The 20,018-nt window shown below is 45.6% G+C and overlaps 4 protein-coding genes across 4 annotated transcripts; 2 read left to right on the plus strand and 2 right to left on the minus strand.

Annotated features, from left to right (window-relative positions):
• Nucleotides 1-3,068: 3,068 nt before the first annotated feature.
• TSTA_006210 (mitochondrial molecular chaperone (Atp12), putative) lies at nt 3,069-4,467 on the plus strand. Its single transcript, XM_002488204.1, has 2 exons — nt 3,069-3,499; nt 3,564-4,467. The coding sequence occupies exons 1-2, from the start codon at nt 3,139-3,141 to the stop codon at nt 4,382-4,384; spliced, it is 1,182 nt and encodes a 393-aa protein (XP_002488249.1). The 5' UTR covers nt 3,069-3,138; the 3' UTR covers nt 4,385-4,467.
• A 200-nt stretch (nt 4,468-4,667) lies between these two features.
• Nucleotides 4,668-9,152, minus strand: TSTA_006220 (C2 domain protein; the record flags this gene model as incomplete). The annotated part of the gene is made up of 5 exons (XM_002488205.1): nt 4,668-5,720; nt 5,780-6,367; nt 6,424-6,892; nt 6,960-7,145; nt 7,210-9,152. 5 exons carry the CDS (start codon nt 9,150-9,152, stop codon nt 4,833-4,835), a joined length of 4,074 nt encoding a protein of 1,357 aa, XP_002488250.1. The 3' UTR covers nt 4,668-4,832.
• A 702-nt stretch (nt 9,153-9,854) lies between these two features.
• Nucleotides 9,855-10,761, minus strand: TSTA_006230 (uncharacterized protein). Its single transcript, XM_002488206.1, has 4 exons — nt 10,698-10,761; nt 10,514-10,639; nt 10,140-10,454; nt 9,855-10,081 (listed from the first exon to the last, which is right to left on the minus strand). Exons 2-4 carry the CDS (start codon nt 10,637-10,639, stop codon nt 10,052-10,054), a joined length of 471 nt encoding a protein of 156 aa, XP_002488251.1. The 5' UTR covers nt 10,698-10,761; the 3' UTR covers nt 9,855-10,051.
• Nucleotides 10,762-11,161: 400 nt separating this feature from the next.
• TSTA_006240 (SNF2 family helicase/ATPase (Swr1), putative) lies at nt 11,162-16,689 on the plus strand (the record flags this gene model as incomplete). The annotated part of the gene is made up of 1 exon (XM_002488207.1): nt 11,162-16,689. One exon carries the CDS (start codon nt 11,162-11,164, stop codon nt 16,151-16,153), a length of 4,992 nt encoding a protein of 1,663 aa, XP_002488252.1. The 3' UTR covers nt 16,154-16,689.
• Between the last annotated feature and the right edge of the window lie 3,329 nt (nt 16,690-20,018).

Genomic DNA, 20,018 nt, shown 5'->3' on the forward strand with positions numbered 1-20,018 from the left:
GAAAACTAACGTTTGACTAACTGATCCTACAGTCAGAATTAAGTATCTTGATTGATTTGGGAGCTCCGTTAGTCACTCTTTCCGGTCGTTCTAAGTAACATTTGTTGCGGAGCCTTTAAGGCCATGGAATTCTCATGAGATGGCTCGCTCGAATCCGGCAGTAGGTCATGTATGCTTCGGATTGAACTACAGTCAGATCTGAGTATGTCCAGGGTCACTCTGTGCTGGCCGAATCAAGAAATGGATCTGTCGTGACAGCTTCCAGCATATCGTGTCAGTCGGAATGTGAGGCTATCTACTAATGATACAAATGCATTCTTCCAAGCCCTCCTCGGACTTCTCTATACTCTGACTCATGTCAAGAGTGCTAGCCATAAAGGCACAAAGCCAAGAGCAGTTGACGTAGAATTTCCGCATACGCAGATAACCTTGAATATGCTAGGCAAAACTTGGAACGAGGCTTCACAGAAGTGTATCCGCTAGATAGATAGTATCACATGTAGACTACGGTTGATCAGGGGTAGGATACAGGAATGGTGCATTATCGGAGCGATTTGACCCTCCGTTATAATTAGATACGTTAAGAGAATATAGTGGTATCCACCTATGTAGGGATCCTGGAGTCTCAGCCACGTTCCTTTTCTTTGTTAGGACTATGAACCCACCTAAGCAGGGCGTTTAGCACATCGGTACTTTGAAGCTGTGTGGCTATTTCTGATTCCTTGAATCTGAATCCAGGTGCATGAGCCGACATTCTGTCGATAGCGCGGACCCCATAACCAATGATTCTGGGTAAGCTTCACGAATCTAGGTGCTGGCTGGATCAGAGATACAGTGGCCCATGTATGACTATTCCTCCAAGATTGTCATTCGGTATACTGACGCCGTTATAGCAGAAGTACCTTAATGAATGTCATCAACCTCCAATGACCAACCACCTTCGACGGATGTCCATATCTGCAGCGCCGCAATTAATGACTCAAAATACATTGTCTACGTTAAGCTAAGTATTATAAGCCGATCGTTCATGTAGGATGTACAGTACGAATTTACTCTGTAAACAATAAATTAACTTGCGTATGGAATACTGCGAATTACGAAATTATAGTTTCCCCATTATATTAGTAGCATTTTTTCCTGCCTGTCACTTTCCTTTTCTTTCTTTTCTTTTTCATGCATGCAAGCCATATATGCATGTCGGGTTGTCAGCGTCCTCTCATAGTCCATCCGGGAATGCAAGTCGACTTCCCCCCGAGAGACTAATGCTTGACCAGCAGCAGAGTCTAGCCCCAGTTTCATGCAGTGAAAATATCAATGATGTATGTACTACCTATCAAGAACGCTTCTGTACCTAGTAGTAGTAGTACTACATATGTACGTACATCTACTCCGGTGTGGAGTAAAGGGAATACTGACCGAAACGCTATTGATAATCCTGTTTAGGAACATCGTGCATTTAACAAGACTGTTATTCTAGGAATTAATAATTATTTGATTTGTTTAAGTTAAACTTGACTCAGGAATCATCGCCGATTTCTTGGCGATGAGTAAAAAAAACCGTTTCTTTCACTTACTGTTGATGGCTTGGCTATATATGGAACTATTATTATGTGTACGTGCTGGCAATGCCAATTCAATTGTACCCCGCTGTATATGTACATTGTACAAAGAAAATATTGCGTCTCAAAATTACCAGTGAATGCGTTGTGATGCACGTTTTATTCAGATCGAATCCGAACGTTGCTTGGATTAGGGCTAAGATAGCCATCAACATATTTCCGAATCAGGTAATCTTTCTCTTGATCAGTGTGTTCCATGCTATCCAATACTACAATGGCCTAAACCCAGTGTTATAATCTCCTCTAATTTTTACATACCTATTCAGTAACTGCGCATTGAGATTATAGAGATTGCATAGACCCCTATCCACGAACTGGCGTCTTGTCGTGGAACGTCGCGATTCGAACTTGATCTACCGACGTTAACGCCCCCCCACAATTTTCAGATGTCAAAGTGGATGTTACCTATCTGGGGAAAGTACATATTTCGATGAATCTGCTCATGCATTTGTACATCTACTTAGATCTAAGTGCATGATGGGGATACATCTATGTACATATCCCGATGTACATACATCTAGTAAGTTAGTAACTACGTACGGTGGTAGTTGCATTCCTCAATAGGAAATATCTCAAATGACTTGATACAGTACCTTGGGTGTCCGCGTCTATCCCTGCTGCATCTGCTATCGTATCGGTGCCCTTGCATACCTAGGTCAAAAGTAAGCGTCATTCTAGATTCGTGTCAAGCCATTGCCTGCTTTTCTCAGTTTCAATTTACGTACTTCGGCCAAGCATAGATCTCAATTAGCCCGCTAGCTCAATGACTTCATACTCATGTTCTTCGCCTCAACTTCTAGGGAGGTCTGACCAGATGCCTATGATCAGCTGTATGTGTAGAAGCCAAGTTTGGTATTCTCAAGGAGATTACTTGTCACATTGGAGAACACAATGTCATTATTAAAAGAATAATTAGAACTGCATGCACGCTCGAGGTCTCGTAAATCTACTCTATATCAGATTTTGTCAGTATTGGCTCGATTGGAAAGTAGGATCGCAAAGTATGTGGACTACTCGAGAAAGGAAAGCTGTGTGTAATCTATATATTCTCCATCTCCAGCTAATCTCGAATGAAAATTTGTTGACATCCTTCATTCTCTGCAGGTAGCAGAGGATTTCCAACCTTCCCTAGGTAGTAGGTCATTCTAAGCTTCCGTGGTTATTCGTGCCGTGGGTATATATATTCTGAGGGAAGATATATCTATTGACATCTGGAGCCTGGCACTATCAAAAGCCGATATCCTTTGAACACTTGGCAATCACGGCACCATCTCATTTTACCTATTTAATATGTAAAACAGTAGGGTCCTTTGGCCACAAATTCAATTGTTCAACGAATATGTTGATATAGGAGACTATCAAAATAGGGTTAGGGTTACTACAAAGGCGGCTATGAGTGGCAATACTTTTCCATATCGTCACCAGCAAAAAAGCTTCAAGTAACTAATTAGGTCGAACACTTTACCATCGGTCACCATAAAACCCACATTATTCATCAGGGACTTTGGAAGGCTGCACAATGAGAACTCAGCTCCGTCGAACGGCGACAATCTTGTTGTCTCACCGACTGCCATTATCAATATCCTCACCAACGTCGTCATCGGGCGTCCGATGTTTCCATTGTGCCATAAGAACATGGGCAATTGCTCATCCCATTACCGCTCATGGACCACCTCCGAAAGCTCCCACGCCTTCTGCAGAATTCAGAAACGATCCGCGACGAGCGGGTCTAGAGCGACAGAAACCCTCACAACAGCAAGAAAGCCAGACGAGTCCAAGTACCTCCTCACCCGAATCCACTACTACACGTGTATCGCAAGCGAAAACTTCTCCTCTGAAGAGCCGATTTTGGAAGGATGTTAATGTTAAAGAGTCATCAGGTATGATTGAGAATACTTCTTGCCTTGAGAATACCCGAATCGATTACTAACTGGATGGCCCCAGATGGATATCAGATACTGCTTGACACTCGACCCGTCCGTAGTCCCACAAAGGCTATCCTTACAGTTCCCAATACAAAAAGACATCTCGCCGAAGCCATTGCCCTAGAGTGGGATTTCCTCACATCCGCGCAACAAGCGCTCAAACAACATCTTATACCGCTTACCTCCCTCACCACCCGTGCCACCGATATTGTACAAGAAGATGAACTAGGACAACAAAGAATCCGGCAAGAAATTGCGCGAACAGCCATGCGATATCTCGAGACCGATACTCTATTATGTTGGGTTCCAGAAAGGGGGATTCACAACCCCTTATCGAGCGCAGCAGTAGCACCGGGGGAGGAGACACTACGTGATAAACAAGTTAGGGTTGCTAAAGAAATTATCAACTTCCTCACCAGAACGATCTGGCCCGGTGTTGAGATCAAACCGGTCTTGGACGAGAACAGTATTTTACCAACCCCTCAGGATGAGACTACCTTGGAGACAATCCGAAACTGGGTTTCGGGTCTCCCAGCTTATGAATTGGCGGGTCTTGAGAGGGCAATTCTTGCTAGTAAGAGTCTCCTAGTTGCGGTCAGACTGGTGGTTGAATGGGGCGAGCATTTCTCGAGTTTGCAGGAGACTCTTCATCAGCAATATGAAGAGGGGAAGCAAGTGTCGAGATTCGGTGTTGAAGAAGCTGCCCGAGCGTCAAGTTTGGAGGTGACACATCAAACTGAAATGTGGGGTGAGGTTGAGGATACGCATGATGTTGATCGTGAAGATTTAAGGAGGCAGCTTGGTAGTGTTATCCTCTTGGTTAGTGGAGATCGGAAATGAAAGTCCCTATCCTCTAGCCTGATGGGATGGATCCTGTATATTTAGTTTGCATATAGAAATGTAATAACACTTATTGTACCTACAAATGTATTCAACTTGTTGGCTTGATGACGATCGTCAGCAAGCATGAAGCATATACACGTCATGTCTCGTGAAAACAATGCAATCGTGCTACTATCTGGTTATGCGCCATTCTTGGGCAGTTTACAGACAGCAGCTATTCATTACTTGAGAATGCAATGTTTTCGTGAATGACTCAGTGAAATTAGAAAATGAGAGGTGTGGAAATCATGAAATCAGCGTATATTGTGCTTGTTGACATCTGCTATGGGAATGGGTATAAGGCCAGTAACGTGCTTGCTTGCTTCAACATCATAAATGAAGTAATTCAACGAGAAAAAAAGGTAAGGTAAAGGGAGAAAAGATCAAAACAAAAGACAGTGAAATATTACCACCGACCACCCAAGGTGCCCGCCATTCGTCCTCCGCTACTAGCCACCAGACTCTGTTTAACAATTGCATCAGCAGCTGCAGCCGCCGCTAATCTCTCCTTTTGTCGACTGCGATCACGCAAATACCCAGCTGCTTCGGGTCTCATACGCAATATCCTCAAAATCATATCGTCGTTGGGGTCAGCTTGCGCTTCTCGCCACTTCTCGGCCTTGGCTTTTCGCATCGTACCCATGTTCCGGACAAACATTACACTCTTTGCGCGGCGGACGGGGACGCCGAGCATACCGCCTGGTCCACCGATGCTGCCAGGCCCAGATGGTGTCAGCATTTTGTTTTTGTTCATTTGCTGTCGTGCAGCGTTTGCTGAGGCCATTCTTTCCGATGTTCGGATGAGCGTATCGGTGGATTCAAAGTAGAAGAAGATGAGTGACTGGATATCGTGGTATTTGGGTGATTTTAGAATATCCAACGAAACACCATGCGCTTCGCCAGTTTCTTCATCAGGGACTTGGAAGAAGGTTAAAAGTAAACCTAGCCACTTGGAGACGATATCGACCTCTTGCTGTGTAAGAGGTCTTTGGTGAGAAGGCTTGTCCGACAGAGGAGGGACGAGTAAGCCCTCAATGGTTACTAGCACTTCCTTCCATAATCGAGCCATGACCATTTTCATTGCTTCGGAAGTCAGTGTCTTGTTCATGATCTCGAAGTTGTCATTGAAATACGTAAAGAGGGGATCTAGCGCTGTTTCAATCTCCTCTTGCGTCGGCATTGTTGAAGTATGTCCCGTACGATTGCGGCTTAGGAAGCTGGAAATAGTAAGTCCACGGTTGAGCATCGCTTTAAGTGCCCTGCGTGAAAGACTGTGGCTGATGTAGGCAGAGAGCTGTTTCTACACGTCAGTATATAGTTCAACGAATTCGCATACTTGGGAGAAGAACATACCTTTTCTGTAATCTTCCGAGTCATTTCTTTTTCAGTCCGCTTCAATGTCCGGAAACATTTGCCAAAATAGAACTGGATATCATCCCGTTCACCTTCCATGCTTACTCGTATCAAGATACGCCCTTGAGTATCCAGATCAAGCCAGAATTCTCTAGGAAGAAAATCACTGAAATGGGCGGGATCTAACTTGAGTGATGTTCGTCCCACATAGTCATGATCTCCCACTGCATCCCAGTCCCAGACAGTGGCAATAATGTTTAGCGCACCCTTGGTGGTGATATCAACAGAATCATCCCATCGAGGATTCAAATTGCGGTAGACAATGTGAGTCTTGGCTATGCGTTTCTGATATTCGTCCGTCAAAACCACATATGGGTCGCTCCAGCCGTTAATATCACAGGCCTTCAAGTCCTCTCCTTCGACGATCTTCACAGTAAAAACATAGGTGGTCGCTTTACGAATCTTTTGTTGTGTGATAGGGGGCGTATTCTTCGCAATAACATCTGCACAGCCATCCACATTAATCTCCTTTTCCAACTTATCAAGCTGCCCAATGGCGTATTCAATGTTATTTAACTTGACGAGTGACTAAAATCGAAATTAGCTTCGAGTTCAAGAATATCTTGTGCGGTTGGATATTATACCTCCGGAAGAAACTGGAACGGCTCAATCTTCTCCCTATTGGCCCAAGCTTCCTTTGCCATCTGCATAAATTTCTCCTGTCTTGATTGAGCCAAAGAAGCTTCCTGATCCGGAGACAAGCGATCCATCTCTTTAGTAAAATTCTGTTCAAGTATCTCGCAGTATCTGGCGATGGCTCTTCCGATGGATTTGGATAAAGCTGTCATGAATTTAGCGTATTGAAGAATATCCTCCCACTGTAGATTCTTCATGTCGTCGACAACCTGGTTGAATGAACGGAAAATATCAATTGCAGAAACACTGTGCCGCTTGTCATCAGGAGGAAGTTCATTTGAATCATCGCTTCGAACACTGAAATTATCCTGTCTGGCAGCCTGTTCAACCCACTCCATGAATTTGCCGTCTGTATCTTGGATCCAGCGCCACACGAAGTTGGAGAGTAATTTTTCCACGGGAATTGAAAATGGAACACTATTAAAAAGTCAGTTATAAATGATCGACATTTTCATCTCGAGAGGGAAAATCCGAATTAGCATACTCTGGAAGTGCATTCATATGAAGGCGCCTGACTTCAGACAGTCCTTTGTAAAGGTCAAAGCCATCCTGAACAGGGATCTCTATGCCTTGTTCCTTTTCCCGCTCTAGCAGCCGAAGAACAATCTCATGAGCATCGTTTGCGTACATTGGAAGTATACAGGTGAGAAGTATGTTCAGTGGATTCACCCTGTAAAACGAGTTAGCGATGCATGCATGATTGTATAGCCCAAGAAAGCTCTGTTGAATCTTACCCCATGATAACAGGATTATTCTTGTAGCGCTTTGTGATTTTTTGCGCTAGCTTTTTGATAGAGTCCCCCAATTGTGCAACATTATAAGCCTCCCATTGCATATGATCGGCTGGAATAGCTTCATCAAGGAGTCTCTGATAGGTCTCTTTAGCCTTTTCGGTGAGCCCTTCCTCGACATACTTGGAAAACGCTCCTAACTTATCAGGAGTGTCCTCAAATTGCGGGTCAAGTCGAACGTGGTTGTCCAGAATATACATAACTGGACCGATAGGATGAGGCTTTGGATCGTAGCAATGCATCATCACATCATACAGTTCCCGCAAAAGAGCCTCCTGTAGCGCAGATAAGAGGTCACGCATCAACGAAATATCAGGCAGAATCCAACGATTCCTCTCAAAGATAACAGACGCCAGTACGCTGCTTCTTTTTTTCCCTTCCTGAGTTGGCACCTGCTTTACGAAAGTGAAAGCAGCATCAACTGTGTTAATATCGATCTGTTGATCCACGAACTTCTCCCGAATCACGTCCAAAAACAGAACGACGCGAGAGGAAGCTGGAATGCGCCAGCGCAAGCAAATCTCGTTGAGCAATTCCGTCGATTGTTTCGACAATAGTTTTAGAGATGGGACATCAGAAGTTGCTTCGGTAGCTTCTAGTTTCTGATCTTGAAGATCATACATCAGAGCGCGTGATAAGATTGCGCGATATAGAGATCTTGGATCAGAGGGGATGAAAGTGTAGACATGATCAGGATCTGCCTCGTCGACTAGAGACAGAGAGCTCAGGTCTATAGGCTGCTCAATGATATACGAAATGCGATTCGACCTATTAGAAGTTGTAGGTGACAGGTCAGAGAAGGTAGAGTTAACTGAGTCCTGCGATATGAATTGTGGCAGTGTAGCACCTGGCGTACTCTTTGCAAGTTCAGGATTCGACTGTACAATTGCTAGCATCATCTGCGACAGGTCTGGACCTTCACCACGTTTCCAGATCTCGTAAGACTCATCATCTGGAAAGTCATCTCTAGACAATGTCTTCCCCGTCTTAAGGGTCAAATGGGCTTGATAATTCTTCAAATCTTGAAGAGCAGCTTTTGGGGTCCACTCATTTTTGTTGCGGTCAATATCATCCTGAGCTTGAAAGGCACTAATTCCGAATATCCTCGCAACCAATTGCACTAACGGCATATCTTTAACATCGTAGCTGACAGGTGCAAGTGTTTCGACTGTTTTGGTTGATCCGTTCGTCTCGGCAAGATCTTGGTCGTGAGCTAGGAGTTTTGACTCTAGAACTGCCAGCCTGCTGGTAAGCTCTGGTCTCTCCTTGGCCCAATCGTGTTCCTTGAGAATGAGTGAGATCAGACGGACGAAAAGCGCAACATGTCTGTCAACCATCAGGCTCCAGCTATCATCCTGGTGATCTTTTCCTTTCCCTAGTTCCTTTGTGGCGTTTGAGAAGAAAATAAGGACAAGATCTTCGACGCGACGATCTTGCTCCATTCGCCGCTTGAAAGAGGGATCCTTCAATGCATTGAGGAAGACTGCGAACGATCGGATAACGACGGGATCCTGATATTCCTTCCTTCTTTCCTTGCCCATCAGTATGCCCGTAAGCCTCTTCTCCAGCTCTGCAATGAAGCCATGTGGGAACCTCGTGCTCTTTGAATCTCTGAGACGAACAAAGTCCCCTAGTAGGTCTTGAAAGGAAGATGATGAACGGCGAGTATGGGTCGGGGTTTGCGTGACTGTTTGAGTGCGTCGTGCTCGTGGTTGGAGTAAGTGGGAGAGGAAGGCGACTCGAAGCGCATACGAGTATGCATCTGCCGAGCTCAAGAGTCTTCTGCGAGTGCTCGACAGACTCCGAGAATGCGAGTGTTTTGCCTCATTCTGGAGGTCGGTCAATTTGCGGTTGATACCGCTGGAACGATTAGAAGCCGTCGACATATGCTCCAATGGTGGTTTGATGCAGTTTGTCTTGAAGTTAGAGGTAAGTATTGTAGTATAAGGATCGGGAGACCATCAGGTACCGACACAACTGTCTGTAGCAATTCGGCGCGGCGGTAGTATTTATAGTTTTGGACGGATATTTAGTGAATTAAAAATTAGTTTCTGCAAGAATATCAGCGCAGAAGGCGTTGCTTTCTTCAGTTCTTTGAGTCGAACCGACTATTTGATGTTTTGAGTGAGGGGTGAATCTGAAACAACAGACTGACGTAGGCGGATGGACCTCCTTGGCGGCTATAATTTATTTAGAGCCTGAGGTTGCTCAGTTAGCGGCGTGCCAAGAGGGCCACCATCGTTGCTTGTATCTCAGTAGCTGATACAACCCTGGCATGAACACTAGAAATCTGTGCCTAAATCAGACAGCTTGTAGGTTTCATGGGCGTCTTGCGGCTCGAGTCATGGACATCAATTCCAATTTCAAAAGCAACCAGCCGACAATGAGGATCGACTTTATGTATGCACAAAGTTGCCAGGAATAGATACGATAATTTACCCTCTATAAATACAGGTCTATAGTGGCCGATAGTCGAGAATGGATATGACTAAAAGGATCCGTTTCCAGCCGTATCGATTTGTCAAAGCTTGTACTGCCATTGGAAATGTGTAATTGACAGAATATCCAGTCGTTCAAGCGAGTACACATATCCCAGGAAACAGAGATTCCCGGAGTATCCAAGTGCTTGCTATCGTAGGTAAATAGAAGCAAGCAGCTTGGTGGCGGTATGTTGTGCATTTTCGAAAAATCGTCTCATACTATACCAATGATGGAAAGAACGAAGCAGGAACTCAATTGCATGATCTAGGACCCATTTTATGTACATTCAATCAACACTGAAAAATCACCACGTATCCTCTCCGGTTTTATGAGCCTATATCGTCGAAAGTTAGCGCCATACCACAAGAAGTATAAGCAGAGATTGGACTTACGCGAACAGCTCCTGAACCACCGAGCTCTTTCTCGAGTCCACCATTGGGGAACGTCCGTGGGACCGATGGCTTGTCAGGATAGTACAGACTGACCAACCCGCAAAGTCCGAGGAAGCCAACAACGAAGGTACCAATTGACAGGAAAGCCTTGTTGGATGTGACATGAGTATACTGCTCAGGACTGAAAACACCCAAGACATCGTTGTCCTCGTGTACCGGTTCGCCAAAGTTACGTCGTTCCTGCTTATCCCACCAGTCGACATTCGGGTCGCGGAATTGGCGTTTCACGGCTGGAGGGTTAGGATAGTTTCCGTTCTGCGACGACAACAATCAGCACAAGTGGCACGCCAGAAAACGAGCGCGAGGGGGTATACAAGATGAGGGTCATCGTCTTCAGTTTGGGCTCGAAGAGCGCGGAATTGAGAAAAGGAAGCGCGGGGATGGGCATGGCGCGAGGCGATTTGGGCCATCCGCCCAGTCACAAGTCGTCGAGAAAGCATCTAAATGGGATATATTATTATTCAGGACATTGAGAAACAGCAACAAAACAATACTTACCGTTCCGCCAAGGCCAATTGGTAGAACGAGCGGACAGGTTGGGGGAACAAGAGAGAAGGTGTACTGGGAGAGAGATTGGATTGAGGTCGGAAGTTCATCCAGAGTTGGCTTAGGCTGAGCTACAGCAGCCTCAGGCATCCACAGATTGCCGCCCTGCCAACTTTTGCCGTGTAGGACTCGGCGCCGCTTTAAGGGCCCTCTCTTTGAGTCTCTCTAGGCTCTGTCACGGGAGAAATTGCGTCGACAAAAAGCGAAAATCAAACTTGTCCTCCAAACACACTCTCCACCCCTTCTTTTCATCGTCACCAACGCACCAGCATTGATAGTTATGCCAAACTCGCACGGGAAATACTACACGTAATTATCTACATTTTGATGCTCGATTCACGAATTTTGCCCTCGTCAGTGCTGGGAAAGTTGGGGTCTGTTGCGGAAAAGGCCCCCTTCGCGCTCGGTGACAAGATATGCAAAACGGTACACCAAATGGGACCTCACAACATGACGAACACGTGACACCAGTTCCCAGCGAGAATCTTCGCGTTTCTCCCAAACCAGACGCAGTGGAGACAGTTGTCGCGTTTATGCAAACGCCAGGTGAGCAAAAAGTTGATGGGATTGTCGATACACACACCGAGGAACCTCCGTCAAAGAAACGGAAGCTTGCTGAGGGCAAACGCTCAACACCACGACCCATATCGCCACCATGGAAGAAAGCTGGTGTCGATGGGCCTACATCGTTTTTTGAAGGCGGTAGGAGAAAATCCTCGAGAACAAATGCCATTCCTTTGGATCTCCAGCCAGCGTCCGCAAAGAGACAGACTCGAGGCACCCAAAAGGATTATACAACAAAGCCGACAACACCCGCCGTATCGTCACCGTTATCCTTAACTCCAGTGCGCACCACGGGAAGCGGTAGGAGATCGCTTGGGACAAAGACAGGGTCAAATGGCATGGTGAGCAATGCGGAAAAGAAAGAGACAAGAAGGAAATCTAGCTCGAGGCTTTCTCTCAGCGGTGCCACCAATGTTGAGTCATCACTACCTGCTACTAACTCTGCCAAGTCACGAGCACGAACCCAGATCAGCACGAAGGCAGTTGTGAACGGTGGTGGCTCGAGACATACCCGTCGCAATGCATCCATATCGACCGCCGAATCGCCGTCCATTTCTCGAGGCCTCGATACCCCTGTCGAAGGAGATGCGCATAAAATTGGTGGAGATCTCAAGGTTCCTCGACTGCGGCTGAAGTTGAAGAAGGGATCCGTCAGTGTTCAGCATCCGGGTCATGTCGTTCCTCCAAAGCATTACCCCTCGTTTCGAGACTGGGTCCAGGCCGCCGATGTTCTTGCTGGGGAGAATGTGATCTCAACAAGTGAAGATGCCCGACAAGAGGCCGTCAAACGACTACGAGTTCTTGAGGCTGGAGAGCCTGGCGGCATCCTCAGCCCGCAAGTTTGCTCTGCTTGTCTGCCCGAGCCTCAAGAGGAACCTCCGATACAATATTCTCATCATGACCACCTCGTCGCGCATGCTTTATATTTCCGCAAACTCCTTGATCAAGAGCATAAACGGCATCGCCACACAGCTCGCCAACTTGCGCATTGGTGTGCCGAAGTTTGGAGAAAGAGAAACAAACGACCAGAGGATATACTTCGCGAACAAGTCGAAGAAACGAAAGCGAAACGCCGACAAGTCGTCAGAGACCTTCAGAAACAATTCGATCTTGTTCGCGCTGAAGTCGATAGGGTTCGTTTAGCACGGTGGGAAGAGGAAAGAAAGGCGGAGAATCAACAGGCATTGAACCAGGCGATCAAGCAGTCCACCATGCTTTTTGAGAAACGAAGACAAGAAATCCTTGGTGTTGGAAGCGATATGGACACTTTCAGTGAGGATGTTGATGAGGAGTCAGAAGATGATGACGAAGATGAAGAGTCTATTACCTCGGACGCAGACGAAGGCAACATGTCTTCGAGCGAAAGCGATGACGAAAGCGAAAATGTCGTTGACGATGATGAAGGGTTAACTGCAGAGGAGTTACGATTGAAATATGCAAACATTCCCGATACTATATTTACAAACCACGACTCAGAATCAGAGTCTTCCATGCGCGGCACTTCGGATGATGGGCGTACAGAAGGCGATTTCGCTTCACAGAATGCGTCTGGCGCCCCGTCGGTGATGCCACCCGACCTTGACGATGTTGACCCTCTTCTACTTGACGATAGTGATGAGTCTACGGATATGGAGGACGATATGGGAGACTCTGATGATATGAGCGACGAGGATAGTGATGAAGATGAAGATAGCGATGCTAGTGATGACGGGCCAGGGCTCCTAGGCTTCCTCTCTTCAAGAGACCGATTGGTTGCTGCTAGTGCAAATATTCCACAACCAGAAGATCTTGACGAACAGGATGCAGAGGAGGGAGAAGCTCAAGTTGATGAAAATATTGAGATGGAAGATGCAGATGAAGTCTCTCTTATACCTACAGCTCCGGTCGAACAGGCGGAAAAGGCCGATAATGCAGAAAATGAAGGGCAACAGGCTCAAGAGCACCTTAACCTTGAAGCGCACACTACCGAAGACAATGATGTCAGCAAAATTGAGGCGCCAAAAGAAGAGGAGGATAGAAAGGCTGTGGCAGAGCGGATGGATACCGAACCTGGATTCACAGCACGAGCTGAGGATGGTACTCATGAAATACATCACAGCGGTGATGCTTCCAGTCAAGCTTCCCCTGGAACCGTTGCGACGAAGCCGTCAGAACCTGAGTCCATGTCATCTTATGAACCCCAAGGTGACAAACAGTCTGTGACAGAATCGCCTGTTCCTGCTGGATTAAAGACACCCATTCCGCATCTACTTCGGGGGACGCTACGTGAATATCAACACTATGGGCTAGATTGGCTAGCCGGGCTATATACAAACCACATTAATGGTATATTGGCAGATGAGATGGGTCTCGGCAAAACCATTCAGACTATCGCCTTGCTCGCGCATTTAGCGGTTGAACATGAGGTCTGGGGCCCGCATTTAGTCGTTGTTCCTACCAGTGTCATTCTTAACTGGGAGATGGAGTTCAAGAAGTGGTGTCCCGGATTCAAGATCATGACATACTATGGCAATCAGGAGGAACGAAAAGCAAAGCGACGCGGTTGGACGGACGATAGCAGCTGGGATGTTCTTATCACATCTTACCAGTTGGTGTTACAGGATCAACAGGTTTTGAAGAGAAGAAGCTGGCATTATATGATTCTCGACGAGGCCCATAATATCAAGAATTTCCGATCCCAAAGGTGGCAGGCGTTACTCACTTTCAGGACACGTGCTCGTCTCCTTCTAACCGGTACACCGCTTCAAAACAACTTGACTGAATTGTGGTCACTTCTTTTCTTCTTGATGCCTTCAGACGAAGACGGAGCTGGTGTGGAAGGATTCGCAGACCTGCGAAATTTCTCGGAATGGTTTCGACGACCTGTCGAACAGATTCTGGAACACGGCAGGGAAACAATGGACGATGAGGCGAAGCAGATCGTTCACAAATTGCATACTATTCTTCGACCGTATCTTCTCCGACGATTGAAAGCGGATGTCGAGAAGCAAATGCCAGCCAAATACGAGCATGTCGTCACCTGTCGGTTGTCCAAGCGGCAACGATATCTATATGATGGGTTCATGTCCAGAGCTCAAACCAAAGAGACGCTAGCTTCTGGAAATTACCTTTCTATCATTAACTGTCTTATGCAACTTCGGAAAGTCTGCAATCACCCTGATCTTTTTGAAACACGCCAGATATCTACATCGTTTGCGATGCCTACATCTGTGTCGCACGATTATGAGGCCAAGGACAAGCTTATCCGACGACGTCTTTTGTACCAGCATCCCTTTGACAAACTCGATCTAGACTTTTTAAATCTAGCACCTATATCGCGGGAAGACCTCTCTACGAGGTTGGTTCAGGACAGTAGTCGTATAATGGCTTTTGGGCCCTTGAAGACACTGCGCGAGCGTCAATATAAACGAACAAACTGGCAGATGGGTTTTGACGGGTCATCAGTGCGGTCTATACTAGAGTCGATGGATAATGCCGCAAGGAAGAAGCGAATGAACGAGCTTGAGAGTGCGCTTTATTTTGAAAGTAACCGGCATGGCCGACGTCCAGTTTGGGGGAAGAGCTTAATCAAATTCCTGACCATCGAAAGTCCCTATAATGGGGTTGCAACTCGGGATTCTCGCCGAATATCGAAGCTCGAGCAGCTAGCAAATCAGTCGTCGGTTCTAGCTTCTATGATTAATTCGATTCAAGATAGGTCTCAGTCTATGGAAGGCTACATTCAACGGTTTGGATGCGTAACCCCTGCTGCTGTGGCAGCGGGGACCACAGAAGCAGCTATTACTCCTGTTGAGTCCCGCTATTTTGATCCAAAGATGCGGTATGAGAATTACGATCCTTTCCACGAAGCGCAGATGCGTCTGTCGATTGCATTCCCGGACAAACGATTGTTGCAATATGACTGTGGAAAGCTGCAGCAATTGGATAAACTACTTCGTGAACTTCAAGCAGGTGGCCATCGAGCCCTTATCTTCACGCAGATGACAAAGATGTTAGATATCCTAGAACAATTCCTGAATATCCACGGACACCGCTATCTTCGCCTCGACGGAACGACAAAGGTTGAGCAACGACAGATGCTTACAGATCGGTTCAACAACGACAACCGTATTCTTGCGTTTATCCTGTCCACTCGTTCAGGAGGTCTAGGTATCAATCTTACTGGCGCAGACAGCGTTATCTTCTACGACCTTGACTGGAACCCTGCAATGGACAAACAATGCCAAGATCGTTGCCATCGGATCGGACAAACCCGCGATGTCCACATCTACCGGTTCGTGTCTGAGTTCACGATTGAATCGAATATCCTACGGAAGGCGAATCAGAAACGTATGTTGGACGACGTGGTGATTCAAGAAGGTGGATTTACAACCGATTACTTCACCCGAGTCAACGATGTGCGCAAAGCAATCGATGAATCTGCACCTGACGACCAACAAGACGAAGCCAGTAAAGCAATGGACCGTGTCCTCGATAATCGCGGCGGAGGCGGTCTAGCCGTCACTAGTACACGAGTCTTTGAACAGGCCGAAGACAAAGAAGATATCGACGCCGCCAAAAACGCACAAAAGGAGATGGAACATGCCGACGATGGAGATTTTGAGGAAACCGGTACAACAACCGCGCAGATCCTTTCGGGCGCAGGAACACCGAGTGTCGTTGACGGCGGCGAGAAAGCTGAAGACACTGAAGGGAAAGAAGCAGAAACTGAACCGAATCACATTGATGATTATCTTGTACGATTTATGGAGTGGAATCTCCGCGATGAACCACTTGTTCTTCCGCCTGACAAGGCCAAAAAGAAATCCAAACGGGGGAAGGAGCACCGAATTAGACGTCGGTAGACTTCTTGGTCTGATATTGGTTTTGGATTTTGTTGTTTGTGTGAGTTAAACGTTGCATGGATGGTGTACTTTTGTCTTTTATTCTTATAGTGGTGGTGCCTTTACTACCTTTTTATTACGATGTCTTAATCTATATATGATCCTCTTCTCTACTGTGTTAGAATATATTATCGTTTATCAAAATACCACGAAGCTTTCTCAATCCTTATGCCATATACAAACCGATTAATCCGTCAATTGAATCGAGTACCATCAACCTGGCTGAATCACCTCAGCTTGTACGCTATTGGACCATACAATACAAACCGCGGCTCCGTACACACCTTTCCAAACTATAATCTAAGCTTATTTGAACTCTACCTCGCTTGAACGAACGCAATTCGGCATTGGTTCTGCGTATACTCGGTGTCCCAGTGCTCCGGATGATCGATTGGTGAAGATCTTCATGTGCTGCCTAACAGGGTAATCTCCGCCATTTCGATGAGTGAGTGAGGGGTAGAAATGTCCTGATTTGATAGGAATATCTTTCTCATTAGTTGCGTATATGCACGTGAAGGTTCTCTATGACCTAAACGCTGTGCTTCCGAAGTGTGGATGCAAACTGTGGTATGGAATATGAGTTTTGATTGCTGGATATATGCTCTTATGAGGGGGTTAACTTACCCGTTGTTGGAGACATGGAAATGTCTTCCGGGGAAGAGGATGTAGATCAACCGCCGATAACCCTACCTACAAGCTATCGGATATATCTTCACACATCTTCAGCGACCACAACAGCTATTTGGTTGATTCGGCATGCGGAGTCGACGGCAGATTTACCTCAAGCAACGAACAATCCCATGGAACATTTATGAATACACCCAGTCATTTTTGCCTGCAACGGATGCGGTATATCCGGTAAGTAAATGAAGGGAGGCATGTTAGATATAGCCCTCATCCCTTGCATCTTTTCTATTATTCGCGATGAGCAAATAAGTAGAAAGGGAGTGGGAAGACATTATGAACTATCGAACTTGGCAATTTGGTCACTGCCGTATCCCCGGAGATTTCCGTGTCATACGATGCTATCGTCTGGTAATCATATATGGAGATATTTGTAAGAGATATCAGCTTCAGATGTGTTGGTCTGGGATGATCAACGCAACTATTGACTTGGTGATTGCCAGGGATCCACTATACCCATGCTCATACCAGTGATCTATGTACGTATTGCTTAGATTACTGCATGGCCTCGTATTAACCACGAGGTTGAAACGGTTCTTTTGCATCGTTTGCTGCGCGCCTCATCTTTGATACAAAAATCCAACTGAAGATAGCCTCGGCTGGTTGGACTCAGGAATGGGTCTACGGCATGAAACGGTGGAATGATAGGGTTCTTTGTCGGATCTAGATATCGATAGTTTGAAGATCAGCCAACCTGGGTACGATCAGAGAAACTATTGCATAAATCTTCAGATATGAAACCCTCAGGGTACAGGAATGACTGAATCAGCGGGTTGCTGTATAACGACTTGGTACTCATTTAGGCATACATTTTCAGTTTGCTGACAGAATGATAATCGAAGATCGACCAATGTAGTCAAAGAATAGTTGCGCGCTTGATATAACTTTCCTCAAGTCGAATTAAGCTTTGATTCTCCTAGATTTATCCTAAGTATGAAAATCATCAATACGAACTTCCTATGTTAATTTTTGAATGTTAGATAGATGAATATGACAAGTCATACCCGAGAATATCCCGAGATATAATAGAAGTGCTAAATTGTTTTAGGGCTTCATGACTCAGGAGTCAGGACTAGGCGAAGTGCTTAGTTTCTTATCAGTGTCTACTAAGGTCCCTGACTTTAAAACCCTCACTGAAGTAAAGTCCAGATCCTACCCTACGTCAGAGGCTTCTTTCTGCATGAACTTGCTGTCAGTGCTATTGAATTAATTTAGTTGGCAGATTTGATCAGATCTAGAGTTGTTGTGAGTTCCCGAATCTGTCATTACTCTTTAGTTTCTCGATAGTCCATCTGGCATTCCACCCCAATAGATGAGGCTTTGTCGTGAGTGCATCTGTCGCTACGTTTGTAGGCAGACTCGCTCAAGCTTGTGATCCTACTAGATAGAGCTGTCTATGTATGTAAAGTCGTTCTGTGTACGTAAATCTTGACACGGAAGAGTGGAACACTCAACTCCGCGACGGCATTAACTGATACATACTCCGTACGCGCAAACACAAGTCTAGACACTGAGCATACAACGTATATACATAGTCACACAATCCGAGCACGTTTATTTCCAGTCTCGCCATGCAATGATTTGCCCTGATCCAACTCGATATGCGCGTTTAGACCATCTGCCAACTGTACAAAGACAAAAAAGTACGTTTGTAGTGTTGCACCACCATCGAACCATCCTTAATTCGTCAATCGATGCATTTTTTACATAAGCAAAGAAAAAAGCAAAGACGGATTTCCTCCGATTCGTTACAAGGCTACAAACAAATACGTCAGATAATACGAGTCATCATGTCAGTTTGCCTGTAAGAACAGTCTTGCTTATTCTAGAGGTGGAGTAAGTAAGCAAAGGGAGGCTGATATCAAACTATCGAATAAATATATTAATATCATCTTCAATTAATCCCAACATTAATTAAAATCATGGTATCTGTCAACTTCATCCAATCTGTCGGTATGCGTATCGCAGAGACCAACTTCCACAACTAATTGCCACGCAAGTTATGAGATTGGCTTGACAAAACATAAGATTACTCGACTAGCACGGAAGTAGTTAGCATCGTCAGGCATGCAAAGACTGGCTCGATAAGCCGATAAACTTTGCCATGCGTCTCACATGACTCGGATTTATCGTCGTACCATACGAAATCAACACTCGTTACGGAAAAGAGTCCCATGTTTTCCGCCATGATCTTCACAAGCAGATATCTTGAACATTCAATTGACTTACTCTGACTAAGCTATGAATCGATTCGTATAACTTAAATGCTTAAATGCTAGCAACTGGTATGGATTGATCATTACTAAGTCTTAATAAGATAAATATACCTGCAACTACGTATTAACTTATAGGTAACTAGTAGTGGACTACTAAGTTATTGTCATTGTCATGAGTTGATGTCTGTGTGTATGTACTGATCTTGGAAACCACGTTGGTGACTAGTAAACTGCAAACCTAAAGTAGTGTGGTACTAGCCTCGATGTGGTGAATCTCGGTGACAGTGAATGCGATAATCTCCATGCTTTGAAGTGACTACTGGCCCGAATTGACTTCCCGAGGAGTGAACCTCTGTTGTGATATTGTAGTGATTATTTCTCCTGACTATCCAAAAATTACAGACCCATGGATAATTGATTATAAACCAGTAAATATGAGGTTGCTGTGCTCCAAAAGTCGTAAGTGATGGCTAACGGGCTAGAAGAGCCCGACAATATGGTTAACCTCATGGAGTCTGTCCGTAGTCCGGTACAATTGACTCGGTAGAGTCGGCACGCTACATACGGAGGTCTTACGTGACGGCTTGGCCTGAAGACTTGACATGGTGTGATAATATCGTTACGACAAGCGTGCATGATGGAATGCGTTCGAGGGACTTTTTGACATCGAGAGAAGTTGATCAGATGATACCGAGGTCCGCCGTTATGTTACTAACTGGTAATAGCAACTATGGGCGGTGCGTACTTTTTACTTACAGTCTTACAGTTACAGATCCCGCTGAGGTCAGCGCAAAACCGTAAATCGCCAGTAGAAAGAGCTGTGGAATCTGGACTCAGATCATACAAAGCCACGAGAACTCGAACAGAGCATAGCGCCGATTCGAGTACGGTCCTTTTCGGGTAAGGTTGAAGAAAAGAGGGTTTAC

This window comes from Talaromyces stipitatus, genomic scaffold (genome assembly GCF_000003125.1).
Source record: "Talaromyces stipitatus ATCC 10500 scf_1105507295517 genomic scaffold, whole genome shotgun sequence".
Lineage (NCBI taxonomy): Eukaryota > Fungi > Ascomycota > Eurotiomycetes > Eurotiales > Trichocomaceae > Talaromyces > Talaromyces stipitatus.

What these genes read in the sequence shown, in the direction of transcription:
- TSTA_006210 (XM_002488204.1), top strand. Translation starts at nt 3,139, where the DNA reads ATGAGAACTCAGCTCCGTCGAACGGCGACAATCTTGTTGTCTCACCGA. An exon ending in TAATGTTAAAGAGTCATCAG is followed by an intron (nt 3,500 to 3,563) that starts GTATGATTGAGA and finishes GGATGGCCCCAG; the next exon opens with ATGGATATCAGATACTGCTT.
- TSTA_006230 (XM_002488206.1), bottom strand. Translation starts at nt 10,639, where the DNA reads ATGCTTTCTCGACGACTTGTGACTGGGCGGATGGCCCAAATCGCCTCG. An exon ending in AAGACGATGACCCTCATCTT is followed by an intron (nt 10,455 to 10,513) that starts GTATACCCCCTC and finishes TTGTCGTCGCAG; the next exon opens with AACGGAAACTATCCTAACCC. An exon ending in GTGGTTCAGGAGCTGTTCGC is followed by an intron (nt 10,082 to 10,139) that starts GTAAGTCCAATC and finishes TCGACGATATAG; the next exon opens with GCTCATAAAACCGGAGAGGA.